General features: G+C 43.7%; 2 protein-coding genes and 1 long non-coding RNA gene across 3 annotated transcripts; 1 reads left to right on the top strand and 2 right to left on the bottom strand.

Moving 5' to 3' along the window:
* Positions 1–781: 781 nt before the first annotated feature.
* Positions 782–5,920, bottom strand: LOC133469524 (uncharacterized). Its single transcript, XR_009785722.1, has 4 exons — positions 3,781–5,920; positions 2,825–3,000; positions 1,027–1,636; positions 782–892 (listed from the first exon to the last, which is right to left on the bottom strand). It is a non-coding gene; the product is annotated as an uncharacterized LOC133469524 (long non-coding RNA).
* Positions 5,921–13,926: 8,006 nt separating this feature from the next.
* On the bottom strand, positions 13,927–19,039 carry LOC133469518 (NHL repeat-containing protein 3-like). The gene is made up of 3 exons (XM_061756700.1): positions 18,527–19,039; positions 18,248–18,447; positions 13,927–15,747 (listed from the first exon to the last, which is right to left on the bottom strand). Exons 1-3 carry the CDS (start codon positions 18,777–18,779, stop codon positions 15,148–15,150), a joined length of 1,053 nt encoding a protein of 350 aa, XP_061612684.1. The 5' UTR covers positions 18,780–19,039; the 3' UTR covers positions 13,927–15,147.
* A 124-nt stretch (positions 19,040–19,163) lies between these two features.
* Positions 19,164–27,785, top strand: nrbf2b (nuclear receptor binding factor 2b). The gene is made up of 4 exons (XM_061756702.1): positions 19,164–19,383; positions 21,152–21,236; positions 22,157–22,197; positions 23,662–27,785. The coding sequence occupies exons 1-4, from the start codon at positions 19,192–19,194 to the stop codon at positions 24,355–24,357; spliced, it is 1,014 nt and encodes a 337-aa protein (XP_061612686.1). The 5' UTR covers positions 19,164–19,191; the 3' UTR covers positions 24,358–27,785.
* Positions 27,786–27,798: the final 13 nt, after the last annotated feature.

Here is a 27,798-nt window from a genome sequence, read left to right as displayed (position 1 = left end):
GTGGATTCGTAGTAAAAGAGTGCGGCTATTAGACTGCCCTGCCTGCAGCCCAGAGCTGTCTCCCATTGAAAATGTGTGGCGCATTATGAAGCGTCAAATACGACAACGGAGCCCCCGGACTGTTGAACAGCTGAAGCTGTACATCAAGCAAGAATGGGAAACAATTCCACCTACTAAGCTTGAACAATTAGCGTCATCAGTTCCAAAACGTTTATTGAATGTTGTTAAAAGAAAAGGTGATGTAACACAGTGGTAAACGTGACCCTGTGCTCAGCTTTTTTGGAACAAATTCTAAATTAATGACTATCTGTTTATCTGTTTGAACATGAAATATCTTGTCTTTGTCGTGTATTCAATTAAATATAGGTCGAACATGATTTGCAAATCATTGTATTCTGTTTTTATTTATGTTTAACACAACATCCCAACTTCATTGGAATTGGGGTTGTAGATGTGTTAAACAACTCAGGAAAGAGCACCTTTTGTTTGAAGCCACTCACTTTTCAAGTGAGCAAAAGTATTGGAAGAGACATAATTAAATTAACTTGAATAACATTTAACATTTGGTGGCATAACCCTTACTTGCAATAACTGCATCAAGCCTGTGACCCATTGACCAGACCAGACTGTTGCATTCTTCATTTGAAATGCTTTTCCAGGTCTCTTTCAGTTCTTGTTTGTTTCTGGGGGTTTGTCCCTTCAGTCTCCTCTTCAGGAGGTAAAATGCATGCTCTATTGGGTTAAGGTCTGGTGATTGAATTGGCCAGTCTAAGACCTTCCACTTCCCCCCCCCCCCCCCCCCGATGAAGTCCTTTGTTGTGTTGGCAGTGTGTTTTGGGTCATAGTCTTGTTGCATGATGAAGCTTCTCCCGATTAGTTTGGATGGATTTTTCTGTAAATTGCCAGACAAAATTATTTTGTAGACTTCAGAATTCATTCTGCTGATAACATCATGAGTAACATCATCAATAAAGACGAGTGAGCCCGCTCCAGAAGCGGCCATGCAAACCCAAACCATGACATTACCTCCACCATGCTTCATAGATGAGCTTCTGTGTTTTGGACCAACAGCAGATCCATTCTTTCACCATAATTTGGCCTTTCCATCACTTTGGAAGATGTTAATCTTGGTCTCATCAGTCCATAAAACTTTGTTCCCAAACTTTTGTGGCTCATCTCTGAACTTTGCAAAATCCAATCTGATTTTCAGATTCCTTTTGGTGATGAGTGGTTTGCGTCTTGTGGTATGGCCTGTGTATTTCTTCTCTCGAAGTCTTCTTCGAACAGTGGATTGTGATACCTTCACCGCTGCCCTGTGGAGGTTGGCAGTGATGTCACTGACTGTCGTCTTTGGGTGTTTCTTCACAGCTCTCACAATGTTTCTGTCATCAGAAAATGGCGGCGCTTTGGGACTGTCTGCATTGGTACGGCTGGTGGAGCTGTTACTCGGGGGGGGGGGAGCATCGTCAACGTAGAGCCACGTGCATCCCGGAGCGCTAAGACGTAAAGTGAAGTGAGATGACTAAATGGGACTGGAGAATTGCCAGTGGATGAAATTCCGACTGTTGGGAACCTACAGTCACACTCGCTGTGTAATATGCTGAAGCTCTGAAACCCCCAAAACTGGGTCGCCACACTGAAACAAAGCACCTTGCATGAAAAGCCAAGCAACTTAAGACATACACAATTATTGAAGGCCACCACTACAACACATGTGAACAAAAGCATCATTCGTAGTAGCAGACCGCATTGCTGTAGCTAGATGAGCTTGCTATTGGCGTAGTACTAAGGACATTTGCAAGGAATATAGAGGCAGATGTTCCTCTTTCTCTATCACTATAACACAACTATACAGTAGCTAAGGACGTTGAGGTCCAGTTGTTTGAGATAATAATTGTTCACAGTTTCTGAGTTATGGTGAATTGATGTTGTATCCTTTTGTACCCCCAACGCGCCCCGAACCCGTCTGTGGAAAAATTGACCTGCTACATTCCCAGAGTAGTGGAAGCTGTTGTAGATGACAAAAAGGCTGTACAAGACCAACTCAATTATTTTTTCCATTTTCATTTCTTCTTGGCGTTATGCTCACGTGTCCTTGTGTCTATATAGCGTAAATCATAAAGATGCAGAAATTACAGTATTATGACACTGGTATTATCTTTGGGTCTATTTTGGTTATTTTTTATGCCTCAAAAGTTGGCTGAATATACCACCTATCTCCTATCCAAAGGAATACATGTAGCTTTATTTTCTATTTCTGCCTAATGTTTTAATGCATGAGGAAAACGTTTGTGAGAATGGCTCATTGATCCTCCATCGCTAAAGCCGTGATACATGGGCAACATTTAAAGCGACTGTTGTTCCCTGCAGCCCAATATTTTACCTATATCGATTCAGTCTTGACATTAAAAAGCCACTTTGTGCCTTGTCTTTGTCTCTTCGTCAGTCATCAGACAGACAACATTCCGGTGGCGATGTGACGTCTGCAAACATTACGACTGAATACCAAATGTAGCGACAAACATAAACATGGCTGCACTTAGACAAAGTGAAAATCTGTTTACAATATCCTTGTACATTGTACAGTCAAGATTCGCAATAAACATTTAGTATGGTATACAACTATGACTGTAGCGCAATAATGGCTGATGACAAAAATAACAATAAAAGACTCCTTTATCAATATCATCCTCTATTATTATTATTATAATGCATTGCTATACATCGCTGCTTAACAGCTGACTTTTCTCTCTCTCATGGGGGAGAAAACTATTTCCAATCTCGTAAGAGTTCGCCCTGCAGGGTCGTCGGTTCATATCCTCACCTGAGTGCATGTCGTCGTTGTGTCCCTGAGCAAGACACTTTACCCACATTGACGACGAATTCATGTGGTTAGATGTTTGGTGGTGGTCGGAGGGCGCAGAATGGCAGCCACGCGTCTTCTCCAGGGCAGCTAAGGCTACACAGGCAGCTTACCACCGGGGTGTGACTGAGGAGTGCCTGAATGATGCATGAAATTGTAAAGGGTCTTTGTATGCCTAGAAAAGAGCTATAAGTGGAATGCATTATCATTATGTTCTACAGCATTGTAGTGGTGGGGCCCAAAATGATATTTTTTCACCAGGCCCCAAATCCCTGGAAATGTCGCTCGGTTGGGTCTAAAGATGCATCTCGATTGCAGCAGCTGTTATATTTATAGTTGAAAACATTTTGTGTAACAACAATAACAACACTTTTGCCCAAAAAAGTAAGACATTTTATATATATATATATATATATATATATATATATATATATACATACTCACTGTTGTCGCGCCACTCTGCACTATTTGCATACCTGTTGTTGACCAATTTTTTTGTCAAGCCGTTCGTCTATGGCAACTTATTTGGAAATATGAAGCACACTAATTCCTCGCGGCTCATGAAAGCGAACCGCCTCGACTTGCCACTACAGACTGTCACAACCAAGCACACCAGCGTGGTATGTTTGGATAAAATAGAAAACTTTCCAAACATTTTCAAGCTCTATTATATTTATTTACAATAAATTTGTACTGTACTGGGTGTTTTAGGCCACCCAAAAAGTACAAAACAGTAATTTTGGACCGTACAGTAACATGGGTGCATATGGCCACAAAAGACTGACCCCATACATTGCAAAGGTTTCATTTACAACCTAATGCTTCACACATGCAAGAGCCTTTCTACATCTTGCCCTGTTCTCCCTCACTTTATCCTATTTCATTCCTTATCATTTTTATGACTTCCGACTTCCAACCTTTTGCATTTTTTATCCTCTCCGTTCTTCACATCCTGCAACATCTGTAACTTCATGCGTGTTTCTTCTACTTCCTCCATTAATTCCTTATCTGCTGTGCCATCTGACTTTTCTCCTCCGACAGGTCGACAAAGATAACTCACGTCATCCTGCAGTGATCTCACACACACACATTCACAAATGCATACATTGCATCCCACCCACGCTGCCTATATCTGACACTTAACTGTGATAAATGTGAGACCTCTGACCTCCAATACTCTTGACGCCTGAAATGTGGAAAAAGTTCAACTCAGTTATTATGGTTGTGTGCAAACAAAGCATAAAGCTCACCACAAACTTACATGTATAATCCATACTGACAAAAACATGAAGCCACTGGGAAAATGACCAAAAAAGTTCACTTGAAATACACTTCACTATCACACACACACACACACACACACACACAGACACCCTCTTCAAGAGTAATTACATTATGTCTGCTCACTAATGATATTGGTGAGTCTCGAGTTTCCTTCTGGACAAAACTGGTATGAAACCATACCTGATTCTAAGCTTTAATCTTGTTAAAACAGCGTAGGAGAAGCTCATTCACTGTGTTCATTTGGCAGGGGATGAGTAGTGGGGAGGCGAGAAGGAGACTTTATAATCAGGCTTTAATATCAGATTGCCAATGTGGGAAGTTTAGATAACACGTGAGCAGCGAGTGAATTTGTGTGTGTGTGTGTGTGCGCGCGTGGGGGGATGTGGGGTTGAGGGTCTTAATGTTGCGACAACAGAGGAGGAGTAAATTAGAAAGGGCTCTAACCTCAATACTGATAAACGCGTTCATAATTGAATGCCATTCAGTTGTACAGACACTGGTTAAACATCTTCTCGGGGCAAATGTGGCTCAAAGCACGAACGGCGAGTGAACTCCAGGACAGGTATTTGACGAGTCGACCAAAAAGAGATTTGAAGCCAGCCTATGAATAAATGGCTGACGATGAGCCAACACTTGTATGGTTAAGAGATGGAATGACATCGGTTTACGGGTCATTTTCATACAATTTGATCAATAATGGTAAAGAAACATATATATATATACATATATATTGTTGAATTGTTGGAATTTTTGCAGATGAAGTATTCGGACCCTTTGCTCAGTATTTAGTGGAAGCACCCTTTTGAGTCTTTTTGGGAATGATGCAACAAGTTTTCCACACCTGGATTTGGGGATCCTCTGCCATTCCCCCTTGCAGACCCTCTCCAGTTCTGTCAGGTTGGATGGTGAACGTTGGTGGGCAGCCATTTTGGTCTGGTCGTCCCAAACGTCTTCCGTTTCAGGATTATGGAGGCCACTGTGTTCTTAGGAACCTTAAGTGCAGCAGAAATTGTTTTGTAACCTTGGCCAGATCTGTGCCTTGCCACAATTCTGTCTCTGAGCTCTTCAGGCAGTTCCTCATGATTCTCATTTGCTCTGACATGCACGGTGAGCTGTAAGGTTTTATATCGACAGGTGTGCGGCTTTCCTAATCACGTCCAATCAGTATCATCAAACACAAATTGATCAAATTATATGAAAATGACCCTAATGAGAATTGAAAAGTCATTGTCATTTCGTACTGATTGATGGCTGCCACTCTCGAGACCCAAATATTTGGATGCAGCAATTGACAAGTCGGTTTTCCGTATTTGCTCCCTCTAAAAGGAATTATTTTCATAGTTTTGACCTGAAATGAAGTTCTGAGCAATTGGGTTTTTGCGGTGTTGGTGTGGAGGACCCTCGATGGGAACGAAAAGCTAACAAGGAAGACAAGACAAGACGTGAACATTGACAAGGGGACATGACGAAACAACAACAACCGCATCTAATCAAAATCAAGTCACTAAAAACACAGATGATGACAAATATATTACGAGTCTGTTTCTCGGCCTTGTTTGGGGACAAACAACCTTTGCGTCAAATCAATCGTTTCCTAAATGCCATATCAAGAAGAACCCTGCACCTGCGCCCTGTGTCATTAAGGAACCAAAATTGTACCATTTATTAGATTTCAGTGCCATAAGAGGACGCCTGGAGAACAACGCGGGCATCAAACACAACTTGATCCAGCTGATGTTATGCATGCGTTAATTGGTGAGGAGCAGAAGAGGCTATTGTGGCAAAAACATGATTACAGGCACACAGCGAATACCACAACAGGGTATTGCCGAGATTCAATTACATCTGGCTATTGTTTAATTTACCTCTCAACGCGGCAATTAAGGCCGCAAGGTGGGTGTGTGGTTTTCCGTTTCAGGCTCATGTGCGCAGGAAAGGGGAGAGTTTTACCTAGTGATGTTCACATAACATCGCACAGTGGAAATCAAATCGATTTCTCATCATTTGACTTATGATAGGAAGGCAAAATAAAACCTATTATAAAATCCTCTGCCTCTGTTGTGCTTCTGCTGTCGGGTGGGTGATGGTGATAAATGTACACTTCGATTGAATTGTGCTGATTATGTGATCTGAAGATGACGGCGTCCCAAAAATAACACCATCTATTCCCATCTTCGTAATATCGGAATGTACATTCATTTCTCTTATTAGTTTGAAACTTCCATCTTTCTTCACAAATAATATTTAGCTTCCACAAAAAACGTTTAGGCCTGATTAAACAGTGATCAATTTTCAAACTTTACGCTTGTGGTACTAGTACTATGAAAGAGGAGCTGCTTTGTTATTTGTGTGAATACCAAGCCACTTGCAGTTACGCTTCAAAACTACATTTGATCTAAATCAAAGAACAAAATATGATTTTTCATGATCAATAAAGGGAATATGATGGTTCCTAAAGTAGTGATGTGGCGACAATGAAACTTGTCAATGTTCTTTTTATGTATTTTTTTTTCCAATTGCTAATTTAATATGCTAAAAAAAAAAAAAGGATTTATTAAGGTGTATGAAGACGGTACCAGCCAGCCGTGCCCATCACACGATGCCACCACTGTACAAAATGTTTTTGAAAAAGCAAACGCCTGCGTCACGTCATCTTCCCAAACTCTCTAAAAGCTGAGCGATGCAATCAAAACAACTTGGAGCTGACAAAGCCCCGTGTACTGTATATTGGCGGAAATGAATCTACAGGCACTTACCTCATGTACGATCTAGTTTAACAAAAAAAAAAGCCTACTCAAATGTATCTCACCTCGCCATTTTCACTTGTTATTGGCTTAAAAACATCCAGACTTTCAACGTAGGCGACAGTGAGAAAAGAAGTCTAAAATTGTTACTGAGTCTATTTTGGGTTTTTTTTTGTTTTTTTGTTTTTCTGCAGACATAGTTTTTTCAGTCCAGAACTATGGAATAAGTGCCAATGTTCACAGCATGAGAGAGGTCCTTCAATTTGATTCCGAGGGCCTGACGCAATATGAAAACGATACATGGTGCATAAGGTGTATAATGCAATTTGGTCGTGGTTCATTTGGTAATATGCAATGACTTTTAAGAAATGTTCCTTTTTTTTTTCCCCCCAATTAAGCCAAGCATATATCTCAACAGCAACATAAAGCAGGACGATGAATTTTTTTTTTTTGGGGGGGGGGGGGGGGGAGGGGGGAGCTTCTGTTTGGGGCTGATATTTGAAATCCTAATTTACTTTTTCTTCTTTGAATTATTCATGGGCAGGGCTCGGGTGATTTTCTATCTTATGGCTGTAACCTGAGTCACGTTGAATCAATGCACCGGTCATAATTTACCCGCAATCAATAGCACATTTACTTCTTCGTGAACCTTTACCTTTACCCTGCATAGATTCAGCACAATTTATTTGAAAATAATCTCTCTGATTTAACTGTAACTTGAGCCATGTGTGAAAAATCAGGTGATCGTTTTCCATGCAACTGGTTTTTGATGACAAGCTGATGCCAATGACAATGACGAGGCTACTTAAATATATATCGCAATAAATACGCACCATCGGGGGGGGGGGGGGGGGTGTCGAACGTACGGCCCGCGGGCCAGAACCGGTCCGTCAGGGTGTTTAATCCGGTTCTGCCCATCACTCGAGTTGTCGTTCATTTATACGTATAGCCTTATTTTGAAACTCATGCTTTTATTTTGACACAAGTACAATAGAACCGGAATTGCTGTTGGTCATGTGACGCGACATACAAAAAGGTGAGAGAGAGAGTGATGCATGCCTCCAATCAATATGCAGTAAGAGAGGGTCGACTTTGTGTGAAGCAATGCCAATATATGTATCATATCGTGTATTGTCTGTTAGGTAATTTCATGTGCAAATGTGCACAAGTGTTCTCTGGGAGAGAACTTGCATCACTCCAGCAGTAACCTTTAACCTTTCCTAACAGTCCTAATTTGAGCTTCCACCCCCCCCCAATGAGATCTTCTCCAGTTTGAATAAAACCTTGGAAAGCTTCATTGCGAGTTTTACAGTGCTGACAATGGAGGCAATTTAGGGTCGGGTGTTTTGCCAAAGGATGCTTTCGCAGCGGAGCCGGGATTCGTTTCGCCGAGCTTCCGGTCGGCGGCCGCCCTATCCCGTCGTACATTGTATCGGACAGACCTTTGTGTTCGCTGGCTTTTTTTCTAGTTTGCACAGGCAAAGCTCTCGCTAGCTCAGCAGTCTTGCCAATCAATGGCCTGTGTCTTGAATTTCATTTCCTCTCTGCGGCTTCGCATCTCAGTGGACGACAGTCAAGAAACTACACGCATCGCAATTACGGCTGATGTGTTGTCGCTCCTGTCTCGTCGTCATCAGAGAACAAAAGCCCCCAGAGACAGACGAGCGGTTTGTGTCTGTCAAGAACTAAAGACAAGACAAATGTCGTTTGTCAGCCGCTAAGACTCCATGAGGCTCGTGCCACAAAATAAAATGCAATCAAATTTAAAATATATATATCACATAGTGTACATATTACATTTCGTGCATGCATGCATGATCATGACAATAAAAGGTGATTCTTCTTCTTCTTCTTCTTCTCCGTCTTCCACCGCCATACCTGCTCTTCCTTCTTCCCGACAGGCCGCTGACCCAGTTCCTCATCCGTGGAAAACTACAGACGAGGTCATTATGTCCGATGTGACAAAAGCTTCTGTTTAACAGCTCTGTGATGACGAGACACTGATTCTCCTGTCTGCCTCAGCAGGGCCACAGGATGCAGCAGAGAGCAGGAGATTCATTCATGTACATTCACACTGGCAGTCAGGGAGGGGAAAGCCTGTTAATGTTCAACCACACACAGGAACTGATACAGTACTTCTGCAAGGGAATTATACTCCCCCTCATCATTCCACAACTTCACCTTTATACATCCATCAGCCTTAATATGGGTGAATGAAACCGGTAGAACGTGTTAATAAACAGTAGTGTGTGTTAAGTGATTTCTTTTTTTTTTTTAAATTGCGTACTCGTCAGACCACAGAACACTTTTCCACTTTGCGTCGGTCCATCTCAGACGAGCTCGGGCCCAGAGAAGCCGGCGGCGTTTCTGGGTGTTGTCGATAAATGGCTTTTGCTTTGCATAGTAGAGTTTTAAGTTGCACTTCCGGATGTGGCGCCGAACTGGATTTACTGACATTGGTTTCCTGAGCCCATGCGGTGATATCCTTTCCGCATTGATGTCGGTTTTTGATGCGGTGCCGCCTGAGGGATCGAAGGTCACGGGCATGCAATGTCGGTTTCTCCAGATTCTCTGAACCTTTTGATGATATTATGGAGCGTAGACAATGAAATCCCTAAATTGTACGTTGAGAAACAGTATACCTTACAGTATATTCTTTGGCGCACTATTCTACCAAATCCTTCCACAAATTTGGGCCACTGACTGCAAATTGGACGTGTCACTGTGCGCGCGCACACAAAAATGTATTTTTTTGCTCACATAAGTGTTTCAATGCAAATTTGAGTACACGAGAACACAAGCACCGGTGAGTTAAAAAATGGCCAAGGAAATGGTCAAAGCTAACTTTTGTGTGTACGCGACCATTTCCATCTTTGTTGGTGACATGAAGGATTTAGAATTCTGTTCAACATTTTACAGGAAGCCAGGATACATTAGGCTTGGAATATTTCAATGTATGCAAATCAAACTCGTCTTTCGTCTTTCATCATCGTCTTTTCGAAGACAGTGCTCCCTCCTCTTCCGCTTAAACCCCTTTAATACGGCGCAAATTTAACCAGGAAGCTGTCTTTGTTGAGAATGGAATCCCTCCTGTGAGCATGGGGAAGGTGTGTGGGAGTTGGCTGTGGGCTTGGCCCATACAGAAGGACTCTAAAGGCACACCCACACATTAGGATGCTGTCTGCATCCCTGCCATGACATCCAACTGGAGTCTGTCAGCTAAACAGCCAACAAGGCAGAAAGTATAGAGGAAGAGGGCAACAAGAGAACCGGCGGACAACAAAGGCTGTGTGAGAGTGGAAGTGTGAAGAAAAGGAAGAGCGTGTGAGTAGAACGGACACTCATTTGGGGGAAAAAAAAACAAAAAAAAAAACTTTGTGTCGGTGGGACCGTCCTGGTGTGCAGAATTGTCTCACTCCTACACTCACATTCCTCAGTACGAAATGGAAGACAGCAGAATGGACACATGCTTGCTTGCAGTGCACGGGAGAAGTTGCGGTACCTGCCGGAAAGCAAGGTGAGGTGTAGGAGGTGAAACTCTTTTCGCAGGCTTTGAATGAAATCCAAAAGAGCCGACACAATCCCAGGCATTGGGGGCGCTGCTCACAATGAATTCATTTCCCAACCACTTCTGCTTTTCAAAAGCACTACTCATTTTCTTCAAAGCTAGCAACGCGAACAAACAAAGTGTATCTTCATCAAGTCTTTGCGGGAAATTAGGCACGTGACGGCTGGCAGCCGAGCTGACCAAAGCTGTTGTCGTCAGGTACCTACTGCCCTCTAGCGCCGCTTTTTCAATTTAACCCACACATTGAAAGACTTAAGACTTTCTCACATCATTTTAACTCCTCTATACGGCAGCGGAAATAAGTATTTAACACGTCACCGTTTTTCTCACTCAATATATTTCCCAAAGGGTGCTATTGACGTTTCATTTTCACCAGATGTTGGGAACAACCCAAGTGCTCCATAAATACAACGCAACTCGAACCAATAAGCTCACAATGTGAAATGAAACGGAAAAAGTATTGAAGACTAAAATCTATCAGTCATCAAAACAGCAATCCAGCGCCTTGTCGGTGCAAATGAATTTGAGATGGTTCAGTCCTAATTGATGGCTTCCAAAAAAAGGTCTCATTGCCAAGGTGCGAGTCAAGACACATCTCAAGATGGATAGAGCAAAGAGCTGCCTCGAGACCACCACAAGCTAATTGTCGCAAAACATAACGACGCCATTGGTTACAGGCGCATATCTAAGCTTCTCGATGTTCCGGTGGGCCATAATACGTGAGAGGGAAGCCAATCATACCACCATAAATTGCATTTCCGACAGAGGAATGCAAAGAATAATCCGAAGAGTTGTCCAAGAGCCAAGGACCACCTGTGGACAGCTTCAAAAAGATCTGGAATTAGCACGTACTGTTGTCACAAGGAAAACAGTGAGTAATGCACTCCGCCGCCATGGCCTGTATGCACGATCACCAAGACCCCATTACTGGGGGGGGGGGGGGGGTTTGTGAGTAGACACGGCAAGTGATTGCCAGACTGTACTATATTAGTGCCTAATAATTTCGGGGAAATTACTAGCGTCAGACAAAATCTCAACTTTGTCCTCTCTCTCTCTCTCTCGTCCGGAATGGACGCGTTAAACGCTCGCATTTCCCACTTTAGTCCAACACACGATGTTCTATTTCCCTTTTCGTAAGACTATTTTCCTTCTTTTTGCCATTATTAGTGTTATTTTCTTTCTTTAGCGTGACCCCTTTGTGCGTTTCCCTCTAGATCCTTTGTAGATGCCATTAAATATACTCTAAAAATCCACTCTTGGTTGTATTTGTCTGCGTTTAAGTAAGCCTCTATCACCTAGAACTCAAAATTTCATAAAGTGTAGCAACCATCAGATTACGAGACTGATAAAAAGGTTTCTCGTCACTTTCCCTAAATTTGATCCACATAAAAAGTGACGTGGTGCCCCTTACGATACAGATTAGTTTGCAAGAACAGAAAGACCGTTAATTGTTAAAATGATAACATCACCAAAAAGCAGTGATTGAGTGTAATCGTCACATATCCCATTTAAGAGTTGTAAAAAACTAACAAGCATGAAACATCGTTCAACATGGTGTCTCCGATAACATTTATCATGGGATCTTTAATTGAGATGCCATAAAACATTTAAGACAGGTCAGAGAAGTGCATACATAGGCAAAAAAAAACAAAACAACACATCGTAAGTATTGCCATAATGATATCAAGCAATAATCCACAGACAGTATTTCAAGGCAGAGACAAAACTGAATAATCACAATCACATCATTCGTGTCATATTCACCCACAGATCATAAACCAAAACCAAACCCCCATCACCACTATCAGAGCTGAGTCAAGTGGGTGCTGATCTCAAACTAAAAAACTAACAAGCAAAACGAACTCGGGGCTCCAGAGTGTGACCAATTTGGGCGCACATGTGCCCTAATGTTTCGACGGTGCCCCTGAAAAAAAACGTAAGCGGTCGCACTGGTGCAATGAGGACTGTCCCCCCCATCTGTGAGCTCATTTCAGCTGGCCAGGGGCACCATCAGGGGGTGGCCACGGCTACGTTTGCTGGTCACCCCGCTTGGCAGTGACTCACATCGATCCGAGTGTCAGTTATGCGTTTCGTCAGCAGAAACGTTCGATCGGTTTTCCGACATATTGTGTCCCCTTCACCGCCTTGCTCCTTTTTTTTTTTTTACCTGTCCTCTTCAGCTGCACGGCCATGCAGAATGGTGGATCTGTGTGCCTTTTGTGCTGGAACAGTTTTGTTGTGCAATACTCCATTTTTTCATTTTATTTCTTATTTTTTAATTTGACTGTTTATTAAAAATGCACCCGGACAGGCTTGCATTTCTGTCGTTGACCAATACTGGGCACTCATGCCAGAGTAGCATCTGCCCCATTTGCACACTGACTGAGGAGTATCTGCACCATTTGCACAATCGACATTGTCCCAGAGTATCGCACTACTAGTCACGTTAAACTGCATACATTCCTTGACGTCTCGGCACCCTTCGCACAATGGTCATTGCACCGGACGATTGCTATATTAGTCATTCGAATTGCTCTAAGTGCTAGAGGACTCTGCATCTTTTTGCACAATTGTCATTTGAGATAACTAGCAACCCTTTATTGCTCAGTGACTGTTTTTGTCAATGTCTTTATGTCTCAAATGTGTTCTCTGTCAATTGACTGTCTGTTGTCGTACTAGAGCGGCTCCAACGACCGGAGACAAATCCCTTGTGTGTTTTTTGGACATACTCGGCAAATAAAGATGATGATTCTGATCGTGCAGCTGTTAAGTAGCTGCTCACCATCGTCAAACACAGGCTCCGACCGCCGGATCGGCTCAAACATGTGGGGTTTGACCACAACCAATTTTAGACTGGTTGGGCTTTCTCCCATGCACCCTTCAGAACCCCGCTGAGGGTGTAGAGCTGGTCCAAGGGCCCCCCCCCCCCCCCCCACCACACCCAAAGGCGGAGGAAGGCGACACTCTTTTCTACCGGGGTGAACTCCAACATACCAGCACCGAGCCAGGGAACAATAATTTGCCACACCTGCTCGGCGCCACTCACAAAGGTGGAGATCCTTGTTCATTTCATGTTTCACATAACACTTATTTACATTTGAAAGTGAAAGAGTCCTGTGGCAAGATACCTGCTCTCGAATACGTCCGGAGACGCCAAAGGAATGGACGCTACATTCACAGTAGTGGTGGGCAAGTGAAGCCTCATGAAGCACTGAGGCTTTCCTAACAATTGTGCCGAAAATGATACAAAGCTTCAAGACTTGAGCGACGGTGCCATCTGGTGGACAACTGAAGCCATAGCAACCTCTAAAGAGCACGACTGAAGCGCTGGCACTGTTTCCCATGACAGCAGTAAAATTCAGAAAAGTCTGCATGGTCATTCAAGTGTTTCGTTCATTCATACCAAATAACGGTTATATCGTCATTACAATCAAATATGCAGATGCCCCCCCCCCCCCCCCCCCCCCCATAATCTAAAACACATTCCAGATTAACCCAAAGAATAACAGCTATGCGCGAGTTAGTAATGTTTAAGAACGCAATGTGATCAGCGAGGCAAGTTTTATTACAGCCTCATTTGTCATTAAACTAAAGAGACTGTTTTAATTGCTTCATTGTCTTAACATATTACCGTATTTTCCGGACTATAAACCGCTACTTTTTTTTTCGCGCTCTAAACCCTGCGGCCTATGCAACGATGCGGTTAAAATAGAGATCATATATAAATGCTTAAAACATGACCGTTTCCCATAATGCACTCGGGTTTGGCCGTGCGCAGATGCCTCGAGCGTGCAGAAGACGACGATGCTAGTTTTTGGCGCGCTCAACGCAAAACGCAGCACGACACGCACGAAATATTTTTTATTTTTTTCCCCCACACCCTCATCATGGAAAGTACAAGAAGAAAAGCGTATGATCTGACTAGCGTGCTTTTAAAGCGGCACTCCGAGGTGAAGTGGGAGGCTTGGATGACCAGCGGCGGGAAATCTTTCACAAAAACCGATCGCACGCGAAGATCATCCTTTTCTGAGGTCTGCCGGTGGATCTTAAAAGCGTGGAGCAGTGTGAAAGAATCTACGATCGCCAACGGATCTCGAAAAAGGCTGGACTGCTACGTGAGGAGAACAGCACAACTCCGGCGGTAACTGTGCCTCGAGATGAAAATGGCATTGAGAGCGACACCGGCAGAGAGACTGAAATGGTTTTGTGACGGAGACGTTCTGAGGATCTTCAACTCCGACACTGAAGAAGACGACTTCAGTTGTTTCAGTGAACAGGAGGAGGTGCACTAAAAACAATGACTTTTCTGTTTTACAGGCACTGTTTGGAAACAATTAAGGTATGTAAATAAACATTTACAAAATCTGTGTAAATATCTAATTTCACAACGTATATATCCGCGGCATATAGTCTGCTGCGGCTAATATATGTAAAAAAAAAAAATACATTTCTACAAATTTAGTGGGCGAGGCTTATATTCCGATGCGCTCTATAGTCCGGAAAATACGGTACATTTAGACTGGCTAACTTATTGTCAGACTTGGAAGTCAGCCAGAATCCCCAAATGGGTTGTGTTTGACCCTAAGGGTTTCACTGTATGGAAGCAGCAGGCCATTCTATTTATTTGTCATTTGTTATAATGTTTAATTATTTGGCAATGTTTTCAACTAGGGCAGTTCACTTCTGTTTTATACAAAGCCCCCACCTAGGCTGAAGGGGGTGAACTTCTGTGCCTGCTGGGCACCGATTTCAGCTACATACAGTGCCCCCGACTTCAGGTCCAAGTCAACCAAATGTGGCTTGACGTCATCAGCCAGTTGAATCACACTGACCACCCTGCACTGGCCAATTAAACCTACCGGGGGTGCATCCAGTAGTGAAATCTGGTTGGTGTTGAGCTGGACTACAACAAAATATTTCTTGTCAGGTGTCAAGCGAACTGAGTAAGGTGCATCCTCAGTGAAGCAGCTCCCCCATGAGCCCAGCCAGTCCCCCGTAATGGAGTTAAAGACCTGGATCCTCTTGTTCCCCCTGTCAGCCACCCATACCCTTTGAGCATTGTCGATGGTCACACTGTGGGGGATGTAGAACTGAGCCAGGCCTGGTCCCTTTTCTCCATGCACCCACAACACTTCCTGCTCTTTGGATAATTTGATGAGCCGATTATTCATCCCACCGTCACCGTCCACGATGTAAATTTCCCCGGAGTCATGGACGTAGATCTCAGCTGGCTGGTCAAACTGCAGAGGATTAAGGCCAGAGCCAGCTTTTCCTGGTGTACCAAGCAACTGACAAATACAAGGATGGGGGTGGGGGGGGGGGGGGTGGGGGGGGGGATGGAACAGACTGTTTGAGGTCTCACAGAAACAAGAGCAACCCTGAGAGCACAGACTTGTGCTAAAGCCTAGTCATTTGCCATCTGCAATGTCTGCAAAGACCTATGATCTAAGATCTTAAGAGTGGAACATTTGAAGTCACGTGCCCCTCAAATCATACAATTCAGAATTCTATAAAATTGTGAGAGAAAGATGTACCTCTAAAGTCATACAAAAACTTCAGAATTCAAACCTTCATCATGTATGGATGTCTACATGTATGATATAGCTAAAATATCATTGATACATCTAAATTATCCATCCATCCATCCATTTTCTTCCGCTTATCCAAGGTTGGGTCACGGGGGCAGTAGCTTTAGCAGGGACGCCCAGACTTCCCTCTCCCCAACCACTTCATCCAGCTCTTCCGGGGGGATCCCGAGGCACTCCGAGGCCAGCTGAGAGACATAGTCTCTCCATGGTGTCCTGGGTCATTCCCGGGGTCTCCTCCCAGTGGGACGTGCCTGGAACACATCACCAGGGAGGCGTCCGGGAGGCATCCGAATCAGATGTCCCAGCCACATCATCTGGCTCCTCTCAATGTGGAGGAGCAGCGGCTCTACTCTGAGCTCCTCGCGGATGACCGAGCTTCTCACCCGATCTCTAAGGGAGAGCCCGGACACCCTGCGGAGGAAACTCATTACGGCTGCTTGTACCCGAGATCTTTTTCTTTCGGTCATGACCCACAGCTCGTGACCAAAGGTGAGGGTAGGAACGTAGATCGACCGGTAAATTGAGTCCGCATCACTGCAGACGCTGCACCGATCCGCCTGTCAATCTCCCATTCCATTCTCCCCTCACTCGTGAACAAGACCCCAAGATACTTTAACTCCTCCACTCGGGGCAGGATCTCAACCCCGACCTGGAGAAGGCACCCCACCCTTTTCCGACTGAGAACTATGGTCTCAGATTTGGAGGTGCTGATTTTCATCCCAGCCGCTTTACACCCGGCTGCGAACCGCTACAACGAGATTTGAAGGTCACAGCTTGATGAAGCCATCAGAAGCACATCATCTGCAAAAGGCAGAGACACAATGCTGAGGCCTCCAAACCGGACACCCTGTACATCTTGGCTGTGCCTAGAAATTCTGTCCGTAAAGGTAATGAACAGAATCGTGACAAAGGGCAGCCTTGGTGGGGTCCAATTCTTACCGGAAACGAGTCCGACTTTCTGCCTGCAATGCGGACCAAACTCTGACATGGGTCGTACAGGGACCGAACAGCCTGTATCAGCGGTTCCCCATAGTCCCAAAGCACTCCCCGAGGGACACGGTCGAACGCCTTCTCCGTGTCCACAAAACACATGAAGACTGGTTGGGCGAACTCCCATGCACCCTCGACGACCCTGCCGACGGTGTAGAGCTGGTCCACTGTTCCACGGCCAGGACGAAAACCACACTGCTTCTCCTGAATCTGAGATTCGACTTCCCGACGGACCTTCCTCTCCAGCACCCCTGAATTGACCTTACCAGGGAGGCTGAGGAGTGCGATCCCCCCTGTAGTTGGAACACACCCTCCGGTCCCCCGGTGGAATTGAGGAGGTCTTCCAAGTATTCTCCCCACCGACTCACAACGTCGTTGGTGCACACCAACGGGTTCAGGGATAACCGCCACGACAGGCACCGACCACCATACGGCCACAGCTCCGGTCGCCCGCCTCACCAATGGAGGCGCGGAACATGGTCCACTCGGGACTCAATGTCTCCCCCCCCCCGGAACATGAGCAAGGTTCTGTCGGAGGTGGGAGTTGAAACTCCTTCTGACAGGGGATTCTGCAAGACGTTCCCAGCAGACCCTCACAATACGTTTAGGCCTGCCAGGTCGGACCGGCATCTTCCCCCACCATCGGAGCCAACTCACCACCAGGTCGTGATCAGTTGACAGTTCCGCCCCTCTCTTCACCCGAGTGTCCAAGACATGCTGCCGCAAGTCCGATGACAATACCACAAAGTCGATCATCGAAATGTGACCCAGGGTTACCTGGTGCCAAGTACACGTGTGGACACCGTTATGCTTGAGCATGGTGTTCGTTATGGACAATCCGTGATGAGCACAGAAGTCCAATAACAGAACAGCGCTCGGTTCTGATCGGGGAGCCGTTCCTCCCAATCACGTCTCACTGTCATTCCCCACGTGAGCATTGAGGTCCCCCAGCAGAACAATGGAGTCCCCAGCGGGAGCGCTCTTCAGCACCCCCTCTAAAGACTCCAAAAAGGGTGAGTACTCTGAACTGCTGTTTAGTGCATAATACTGTCATTAATAATCGATTCCATGTTACCTACAAAATTGCTTGTATAATTATGACAATTTGACACAGAACGTATTATTTACCTTTCCATTATTTCATTACTATTATCCATTATTGATCGAATAGACAATAAGCACCTCATTAAATAATAGATCAAGTGGTCACCTGCAGAAGATTCCCTGACGGCGAGTACCGTTTGATGCAGTGGCCATACGGACCTTTTCCCACATCTGTGATCCAGACAGTCGGGTTTGACACGGCATCTGCTAAAAATATACCGTGGGGCATCTCTAAGGTAGTTGTATTCCAGGACATGAGGAAATCGCCTTCTGTTGTAAACACCAGCACCTTGGGCACCTTGTCACCTAAAGCGAGAGCACGCCAACACCATCTTGACATAAATGACAGGAAAATGTGTCTGCTCGTCATCAGGGGTTACTGTACCTCTCTGTGCCACATACACAACACCGGCGTACTGGTTGACAGCCACTCCAAACACATTCCCAGACAGGAGTTCAGGGTTTTTGGGCCAGTTCATGTCCAGTTTGTACAGTGGCCTGCCCAACAGCTGGTAGTCCTGTTTTAGGATGGAGCTGCCAGCCTGCTGGGGGCTGAAGACGTCGTACAGAACCATCATGAGAAACAACAATGACACCATACTGGTCAATATCATGCACGTGTAGCTTCCGCTTTTCATTGTCGTCTACGGTACGACGCGGGCAATATTCAAAGCACCGAGCGACCAAATTTGCCGCAGCGCAGACGCTTTTGACAGAGCTGGACAATCAATAACTGGAATGCAAAACGGGCGCCGTCGTTGACGATTGAATTTAACTTCCTGGTGAGTCTACGACACAAACAAACGCGTCAGCCGCACAGTCGTATGATGTCGTGTGCAATTGACTTCCGTGCGAGCCCACGACATAAACGAACCCGCACTAACTTCTCGAGCCTGTTGTATTACACAATACACGATAAGATACGACCGTGGAAAATGAAATACAATTCCAATATTCATGTGCTCGAGGCCCCCTTCCATCGTAATATTTCAATGCGTATCTTTTATTTTGTAAGGGAAATAATTGTACTTCCGGTATTTTCTCGACGCTATGAATTGTAACGTAGCGTTGTCGGTAGAAGCGACTGTGCCGCCGACAGGACTTGTCTTATTCCGTCGTTATTTTCTTCAGGTTTGCGACTCAGTTCGAATGACAATCCAGGAGGGACAGACACACCGTTCATGTAGTGAAAACCATCGAAGTATTGGCTGCATGGAGGTCGTCGACAGTCCGCTTAATCTCGTAAGTTTGGGTCGTGATGTTGCAATAGCAGGCTAACGTTACTGTACATTGCAATGCTAAGCTACATTAGCTCCCCTCACAACACACACGTTCGCGCTTGTCGTGTTTTGTTGTGCCGCCGCCTGCTAACGTCGACATGCTACACGCCTCATATAGCTTGGCGGTACGCTCGGCAAAATGTAGCTTTCGTACATTTATGGTGCGGTTCAGTTGCACAAAGTTTGCTTGTCGTCCTGTGACCTATGCGTTTGCCCCGAGTAAAGACTTTTTTTTTTTTTTTTTTTTTTAAATGGACGTGTTAATGAGTTGGCATGTTGAAGAACTGCGCATGCGTATTTGAGCGTCTTAAGTGAAGGCGTTTGAAAGTACTTAAAACAGTATATCGCCGTGTGCCACTACAGTTTTCCCAAAGATATGTTTAGAGATTATAGAACAATGTTTTTACAAGTGAAATTACGTAAAACAAGGGTGCACATCTCCGTGACTGAGGCAGATGCAATTCACATCTCGATACATTATGAACTGGCAGAAAGTAAATACAGTCATTAATGTAGCCACTTTTTGTGACATTTTTGTTTGTTGGGAGATTTTTCAATTATAAAATATGTTCCTTGGCTCCGTAAAGGTTGGAAATCACTGCTCTAGTCAGATCGTGGATTCTAAATCAGTCAGGTCAAACCAACTTTACATGACAGAAATAATGGGTGCTAACTTACTGTAATTAAATAACTTTAGTTTGAATTAAATGACTTCACCCACACCGAAACTTTAGAGCATGTTTACGTCCAACCGTTCGTGCTACCGCTCGCTTGCTCGGTGACGTAACATTTTATCGCCTGCTCGCGAGCCGTATCGTATTCAAAGTACGTGAACGTACCTCAAGCGAGCCTTAAAAGAAGAAGAATAAGAATCACCTTTTATTGTCATGAACATGCCTGCATGCACACAAAAATTTTTCTCTGCATTTTACCCATCACAGTGAACAGTTTTTTTTTTAAATGACTTCATTGGCCGTCAGATATTTACAGTCAAAAGACACGCGACAAGGCTAAAAATAAACTAGCTTTTGGATTCAAATATACTGTGCACGCAGCGACGCGGCGTAAATGTCTTTTGCGGAGCTCGGATCGGCGAATTATGACATTAAAGCCGATCTGCATAAAATGCTAAATATCGGCCGATACCGATCAGCCCGATAAAATCGGTGTCAAGTCTATGTACAATAAATCAACTGTAATATTAAAAGGCGACCAGCAGAGGGACCTCTTTGGACATGCTCAAAAGATTCAAAGAGTACACCTATAGCATTTCCTATTTTGCGCTACAGAATGAAACGAGGCAGCTGTGGGCGTGCATGAGGTGCGTTCAGGGACACGTAAATGCGAGTGAATGTGTTATTTTGTCATACGGTCCTGTACAACCACACTATGTAATGTATTTCTTTTTGTATACGCGTGTGTGCGTGCGTATGCGTTTGTTTGAAACTGAACTCGTTCATTTTTGGAGCAATGAACTGAACTTTACACGGGTAGGTGTAGAAAATTAACTTTCCCAACACTGATCCTGTATTATTTCACATCAATATATATTGCAGGTTTAAAAAAAATAATAAACAATCGCAGTGTCATTTTTCCCCCCCCCAATATCGTGCAGCCCTACTACACAGTCACTCAAATTATTATTTGGTAGTCCAAATTTATATTGCGATGTGCACCGTTAATATGAGTGTGTGTGTGTGTGTGTCTGTCGTCTATACCTGCTTCCTCAGGCCCATCAGCAGTGCAGGAAGGCAGATCGTTTGCTTGCTGCTGGAAAATATGAAGAGGCAATTTCATGCCATGGCAAAGCAGCAGGTAGGCTGTGTGTCCGTCAAGCGATGTATTTATTATACTGGTCAAAGACTGTGTGCCAAATGAGTTCATTTTTATAGGCGGTTTTTCTTCCTTTTTCCTAAATAGTCAAGTAATTTACCGTGAACCCCATTTTTTTCGATGATCAATTAGATGAGCGTCTCTTTTATTGAACAAAAACAACACAAATGTTTTTCCAAGGTTACTCAAAATACAGTCTTCCATGCGTGACCATTTAATGGACCCCAATACATTGTGAAGACCTTTTTAAAAAATATATATATATTGTTTGTATTACATTTTTTGAGATCTTTCCTCTCAAAAATGTTTGTCAAAAAGCGTCGTTACCAAAATTACATGTTAACCCAATATTACCCCTTTAACTATTGCCTTACCAACTCTCTCAGAAATTGAAATATAAGTGTGTGGATAGTTAGTATGGTTTTTTTTTTTAATTTTATTTTTTTTAAGCTATAAGATCCTCCCCCCCACCCCCCTTTTTTTTTTTTTTTTTTTTTTTTTTAATGTTTAGAAAAGGGTAGGTAACGGACTTCCTGAAGTCTGTTCCCTTGATTAGGCTCAGTTGGAAAACTCCTTTTCAATCCTGTTTGAGATTTATGTAAGTGACCTAAACAGACACATACTAAAACTCGAATATTTACACATTATTTAATTAATAAAAAGTAATTATTTGGAACACGGTGCCGAATAAACCTAACGCAACAAAAAGGACATTTTTGCTTTTGATTCCTTTTTTGTTGTTGTCGTCGTCAGTTGGTCTTCGTAGATTTTTTATAAGCAGGAAGGCAGCTTCGCTTCGGGAAAATACACATTGTTAGCATACGTGATGAAAATTGTAAAATCCTTACAGTATTAATACTCTCATGAAAGAAAGTGCGTTCAGAACATGGTCTCTTTTACAGAACTTCTGACAGAAGCAAAGAAGACAACAGACTGTAAACAGGTGAGCCTTTTGTTTGAACGCTTTGTCAGACCGAATAAAAAAAATAAATAAAAAACAGGAAAAGTAGGATAGGCTACTTTGGCATCAAAGTCTGCCCAAACGTGGACATTTCAGCTGACTTATAATTTGAGTTGTTTTTTTTTTTGTAGTTTTGACTGTGCATACACACACACACACACAGCAAGATCAGAATTTGTACATTCACATTTTATTTTGTATTATTATTATTTTTTTAAAAATTTATGTTCATGCTGTTGTAAAACAATCAGAAGGTGCTCACTACTTACTCAGTACTTGAGTAATAATTTCACGGCGTACTTTTTACTCTTAAGTCATTTTTTGGAGGGCTACTATTTATTTTACTTGAGGTCACATGATTGTCAAGTAACAAGTACTCTTACTTGAGGACAATATTTGGCTACTCGACCCACCTCTGGAGCGGACATCTTACGTTTTTTTTTGCTCTTCAGATCAGCCAGCGTCGTATTTGTTGCGCTGGTCTTTTGTATTTTTGCGTTGAGGTGCAGCCGGTCGGGGGCCCTGGTTGTGGTCCAAAGTAGAACCGTGAAGCACACTTGGCATCGGCGACGAGAGCTGATCCGCTAGTACGTTTTGTATTCATTAGGAAACGCGGTTGCAATTATCGAATTAGTTTACTGGTGTTAATGTTAAATGTATTAAGCGACGGAGCGACGTTAGGGATTATGTCACAACACAGATTGAACTAACTTCAAATTCAGAAATGGCCAATAAAAACAGAAAAATATTGTACTTGCTATTTTCCTGGAGAATGCATTTGGGATTAGCCTTTGAAATTGGTAATAGTGAAAAATGAAGTGAAACAGACGATGATTTTCGTCAATTCTTTTCCAGAATGAGAGCGCTTAAAGAGGAGGATGCTAATCATGTGGCACAGCTCGAAGCTGGCCTCAGGTGCAGGTGGAGATGGGCCTGGCTCGAGTTGGAGGCCAGAACAAAAAAGCAAATTGAATTTGAATCTTAAATTTGTCCATCGTGTACTTGAGCGGTGTAGATAAATGTGTTGCTGTTGCCGTATTGTACTCTTCAGTCTTCCAGAGTTCTTAATTTATGTAAAAATCAAAAAGATTGTCTGCGGGGGCCCGGGGGATCCCCCCAGACCGACCACCCCTACGATGTTTTTTTTTGATCACCTTTTTCATGCCTTTGGTGTTTGCGTGTCTGCTTAATTGGCGGCAGGCCAGCTATGGCCCGCGGGCTGCTAGTTGCCGACCTGCAGTTCAAGCTTTGGCGGAAGCCTGCGCTCCACTGAGTGGCTGAGTTCTTTGCTATTTAGTTCCAATGTACAGTACCTTTTTTGTAAAAGTTGTTTGAAAAATAATAATAATAATAATTATGCTGGTCATGTGTTGGATGGCGTAATATTGCGTCAATGGTTGTGTGGTCTTACTTCAGCTACGATTGGTTGATCTTGCGATGTTGCAGGCTCGTGTGTCCATGGAGTTGCAAAGGGAGAGGCATATTAAACAGCAGGATCTTATCCAGGAGCGCTGGAAGAGGGAAGCCCGTCGGGAGGCCACAAAAACCCGACCTGGCTCAGTACCACCATGTAGAAGCCCTACCCTCCTCATGCCATCCCAGTCAGCAGACCAGACCCAAATCACGCCCACCCCCTTAGCTTTAGTGTGTGCGGGAGGTATGGAGAGAGAGTACGACACTCTACTCTACCAGCTTCAAACTCGACAGGTCGGAACCCTCCAAACCGTGACACCCTGTCCTGGCTCCAAGACCACCAAAGATGACAAAACTCGCCTGGAAGAACAACAGACCACAATTGAAGACCTGAGGCGCCTAGTCAACCATCTGATGGATGAGAACCAGCGGCTCACCTCTGAGAACGAGAGGCTACAATCCGAGAACACCCGACTGCGGGCCGAGGCCACAGATGTTGTGGAGCGCTCTGAGCTCTGGGTGCTCCCTCAGGCTGGGGGCACCATGGCGACAGGGAACAGCCAGGAGAGAAAAAGCACAGGGAAAGGAAAGGAGATAGCAATCCCTCAGCTGCCCCCGCTGGAGATGCCTGCTCAGGAAGATCTATGTTTGGATGACCTGCCTCCTCTGGAGCTGCCAGAGGACCTCCAAAATGAGCTACAGGAGCTGCTGGACAAAGACAAACTGTGATAAAGACTTTTCCGCTGCCTTTTTATTCCATACACACAGACTTCACAGGGTTCAAACCGATTTGCTTCTTTTCGGTTCGGATGCCAAAATGTGTGGCACAGAGTACTCGGAAGGACGCCAGAGTCTCCAGGCCTGGTTCAGCTTCACAGGTATGATCAGACAAAAGAAGTACAACTAGTGGAATTGAATCATCAGATCAATGATATCAACCTTCTCAAAATTGTTCCCTACTTCTTCATTTTCATATGAGAGTGGTCACTGAATGATGTTTAGTCGAGCACCTAAAATAACTCAAGATTTGTTCATTTTGAAGCTTAATTGTGAAGATGAAGTACCTTTTGAAATTCCACTCACGGTACACCAGCTACAACGGCCAGTTTATTTACTGCTACTATTCGTTCATTGTTGCAATTGCCGTGAAAAAGTATTGGCCCTATTCCCAGTCTTATATTTTTGCATGGATTCCCCACGTTGATGTTTAAGATCATCAAACAAATGTAACCCAGGTGAAGCTGGTTCTAAATGGTGATTTAATTTCTAAAAGAAAAAAAAACTCCTCAATGTTGGCGTCTCCAAAACCTTCATTTTGTTTTTCCAACCTATTCAGAAGTTGACTTGCTGGTGTGTTTTGGATTGTTATCCAGCTGCCGAACCCGAGTGCGCTTCAGCTTGACGTCACGAACTGATGACTGAATATTCTCCAGAACTTTCTGTTAAAGAGCGGAATTCAAGGTTCCGTCAATCACAGCAAGTTGTCCAGGCCCTGAAGGAGCAAAGCGGCCTAAGACGATCACACTTCCACCACCGTGTTTGACTGTTTGTGATTACTTGATTGAACTGGTCTGGAGGTAATAGGCTTGGGTGTGATCAGTGACAATTAACCAAAAATTGTGATTAGCCACAATTGATTTGTGGGGTAATTACTTTTTCACACAGGCCCAGGTAACTTTGAATAGTTTGTTTTCCTTAATATCACAGTGAAATCACAGTTTAAAAACAGCATTTTATGTTTGTTTTTTTTGGATGATCTTAAAGTGGGGAAACTGCAAAAATCTAGGAATTTGAGAAGGGGGGGCCAATACTTTTTCGCGGCACTGTATTTCTAAATCCTTGTGTGATTACTAGGTGATAAGGTCATACAGGTCCTCAAAATCCTTTTTTTAGGGTTGCCTGTGAGGAGATGGTCGAGAGGCATTAAACCTGATAAATGTCTTCAGTGTGATTTTGTGCAAAGAATCCTTATAAAAGGACAGTTAGGCCTGTATTTGTGCGTAAGCCATTTTGTTTTTTATATAAATGTGCTTGGGCTTGCACACTTTTCATCTACGCGTACTCTCCCGTCCAGACCTCTGACACACCCACCGCACGTAAGCAGTAAATGAGTGCGCAAACACCTCGGAGGTGTTACTCATTAAATTCTAAGGCTGGCTGAAAATCATGGAGCACAGAGTTTTTTCTTGAGACGTGTGACTGTTATTGAAACCTATGAGAAAAATAAAGCCCACTTTAAATATAAAATTCTTTACGTGTGTTGTCGGCCAGTCGGGACTTGCATACTGTTCCGGCTAACACACTAACACTTTGAAATAGCCAGCTGGTGCTGATATTTTTCTTTTATTAAATATGGCTACAATGCTCTGATACCCGACTCTCAGCACCCCTTTGATCAGCTCAATAATAAAAAAAATCTTCTCTCTCTACATACATTTGAAGTCACTTACAACGTGTGGCGACATGTCACAATCCAAACAAAGTGCAATATGATGGTTCACCTTCAAGGGACTAGTAGGCAGCCTCTGGAGCACATAAGAGAAAAAGTGCTAGCGATCACCGCAGAATGCACAAAAAGCCAGATTTGACAGGAAACGCCCACCTTTTAGGCTTTCTCCACCCGGAGTGCATACCTGGCATTGAAGGTGTGTTTAAGTGGAGGGGAGAATCTGTGTGGCAGCAAACCTGACCGTAATAAAAAAAAAACATAGGTTTGGTATTTTCTGGTCATTAATTTTTTTTCTCTCTCTCTCAATTCATTTAATCAGACCCAAAACAAGAGCAGACACAGTTGCTGTTTTTGTCTCATGTTAAAAAAAAATCAAGAAACATTGCAAGTGAAATGATATGAAAGTGTGCAAATATCAACAAAAAAGGGGAAAATATAAAAGTAGTCCAGTAAATATGATTGACACACAAAATCTACTAATTCTGCTGTGGCAAGATAACTTACTTGCCTTGTAAAAATGTCGTAGCCTTCTAGGTGACGTGTGACTACAGTAACTGTCGCCATCTGGTGGCCGCGTACGGTAAACGCTGTTTAATGCTTGAGACACACAGATTTTTATAAAACCACAAAAACGCTGTTTAATTGTAAGTGTAATTGTAGGCACACATAGGCAAACAACCATCCGCGCTCACATTCCCACCTACGGGCAATTTAGAGTCATCAATCAACCTACCACGAATGTTTTTTGGGATGGGGGAGGAAACCAGAGTACCCTGAGAAAATCCACTCCTGTTGTGGGGTTTGCATGTTCTCCCCGTGCCTGCGTGGCTTTTCTCCGGGGTATTAATTAATGAAGACTCATCACCTTGTTTTTACACAATTTTGAAATAAGCACACAAGAAGTTTGCCAGGGGAGGGGAGCTGTTCTGACCATAGATGCGAAGACTATCCGCTGTAGCAGACCCGCTACCGACGACGTGCCTACGTGGCGGCCATGTTGGGAAGGTCGATGTTCCCTTCAAAGGCAATGCACGGATATTGAAATAAGTCATAACTTGTTCATTTCGCATCCGATTTTTAAGAGGTTTACTTTTTTGTCAATGCCAAAGCGTGTGCTATCGTCACATAACATATTTTTCTTTATATCTTTTCTTTTCAAGTTTTGGGCTGGCCTTGCCACTGTTTGCCGCAAACAAATGTTATTGATATCAATGTGTTTGTATTGAAATATCATTTGACACAATCAAGTGTGGAAAATAACTTTCATCATGTGGTGTCCGTTTTTATTGACGCAATTCTCAAAGCGTTGATGGATGGCTTCCGCTCTCTAACATTGGACGTGCGGGTATTTTTTTTGTTCACTTGTCGCCATCCTCACGTTCTTCACTGTACTATTTGTGACTATAAACGTGTGGGGCCTCGTCTGTTGAGTGACGCAGGATTTAGCGAATGAGAGTGTTGAGTTGGCTGTTATTGGCTGAGGATATCGGCTGGCTCTTAATTGGCTAACTGTTAGCACTGGCTAGCCGTTCGCACTGTTGAGTTTCTCTGGGCATCAGTTGTGGCTGCGCAGCTGGTGTATGAATGTGCTTGTTATGTGTTTATTTTTGTTTCTCTTTGTTCAGTGAAACAATTGAAAGAGCACCAGTGGCGATATTACAGTTCTTTCTAACTAGCGTGGTAGGCAATATTAAATTAGCCAACGATGTTTACAGTATGTG

The sequence above is a fragment of the Phyllopteryx taeniolatus genome, chromosome 19 (genome assembly GCF_024500385.1).
Source record: "Phyllopteryx taeniolatus isolate TA_2022b chromosome 19, UOR_Ptae_1.2, whole genome shotgun sequence".
Lineage (NCBI taxonomy): Eukaryota > Metazoa > Chordata > Actinopteri > Syngnathiformes > Syngnathidae > Phyllopteryx > Phyllopteryx taeniolatus.
This window is presented reverse-complemented; position numbering and strand designations above follow the sequence as displayed.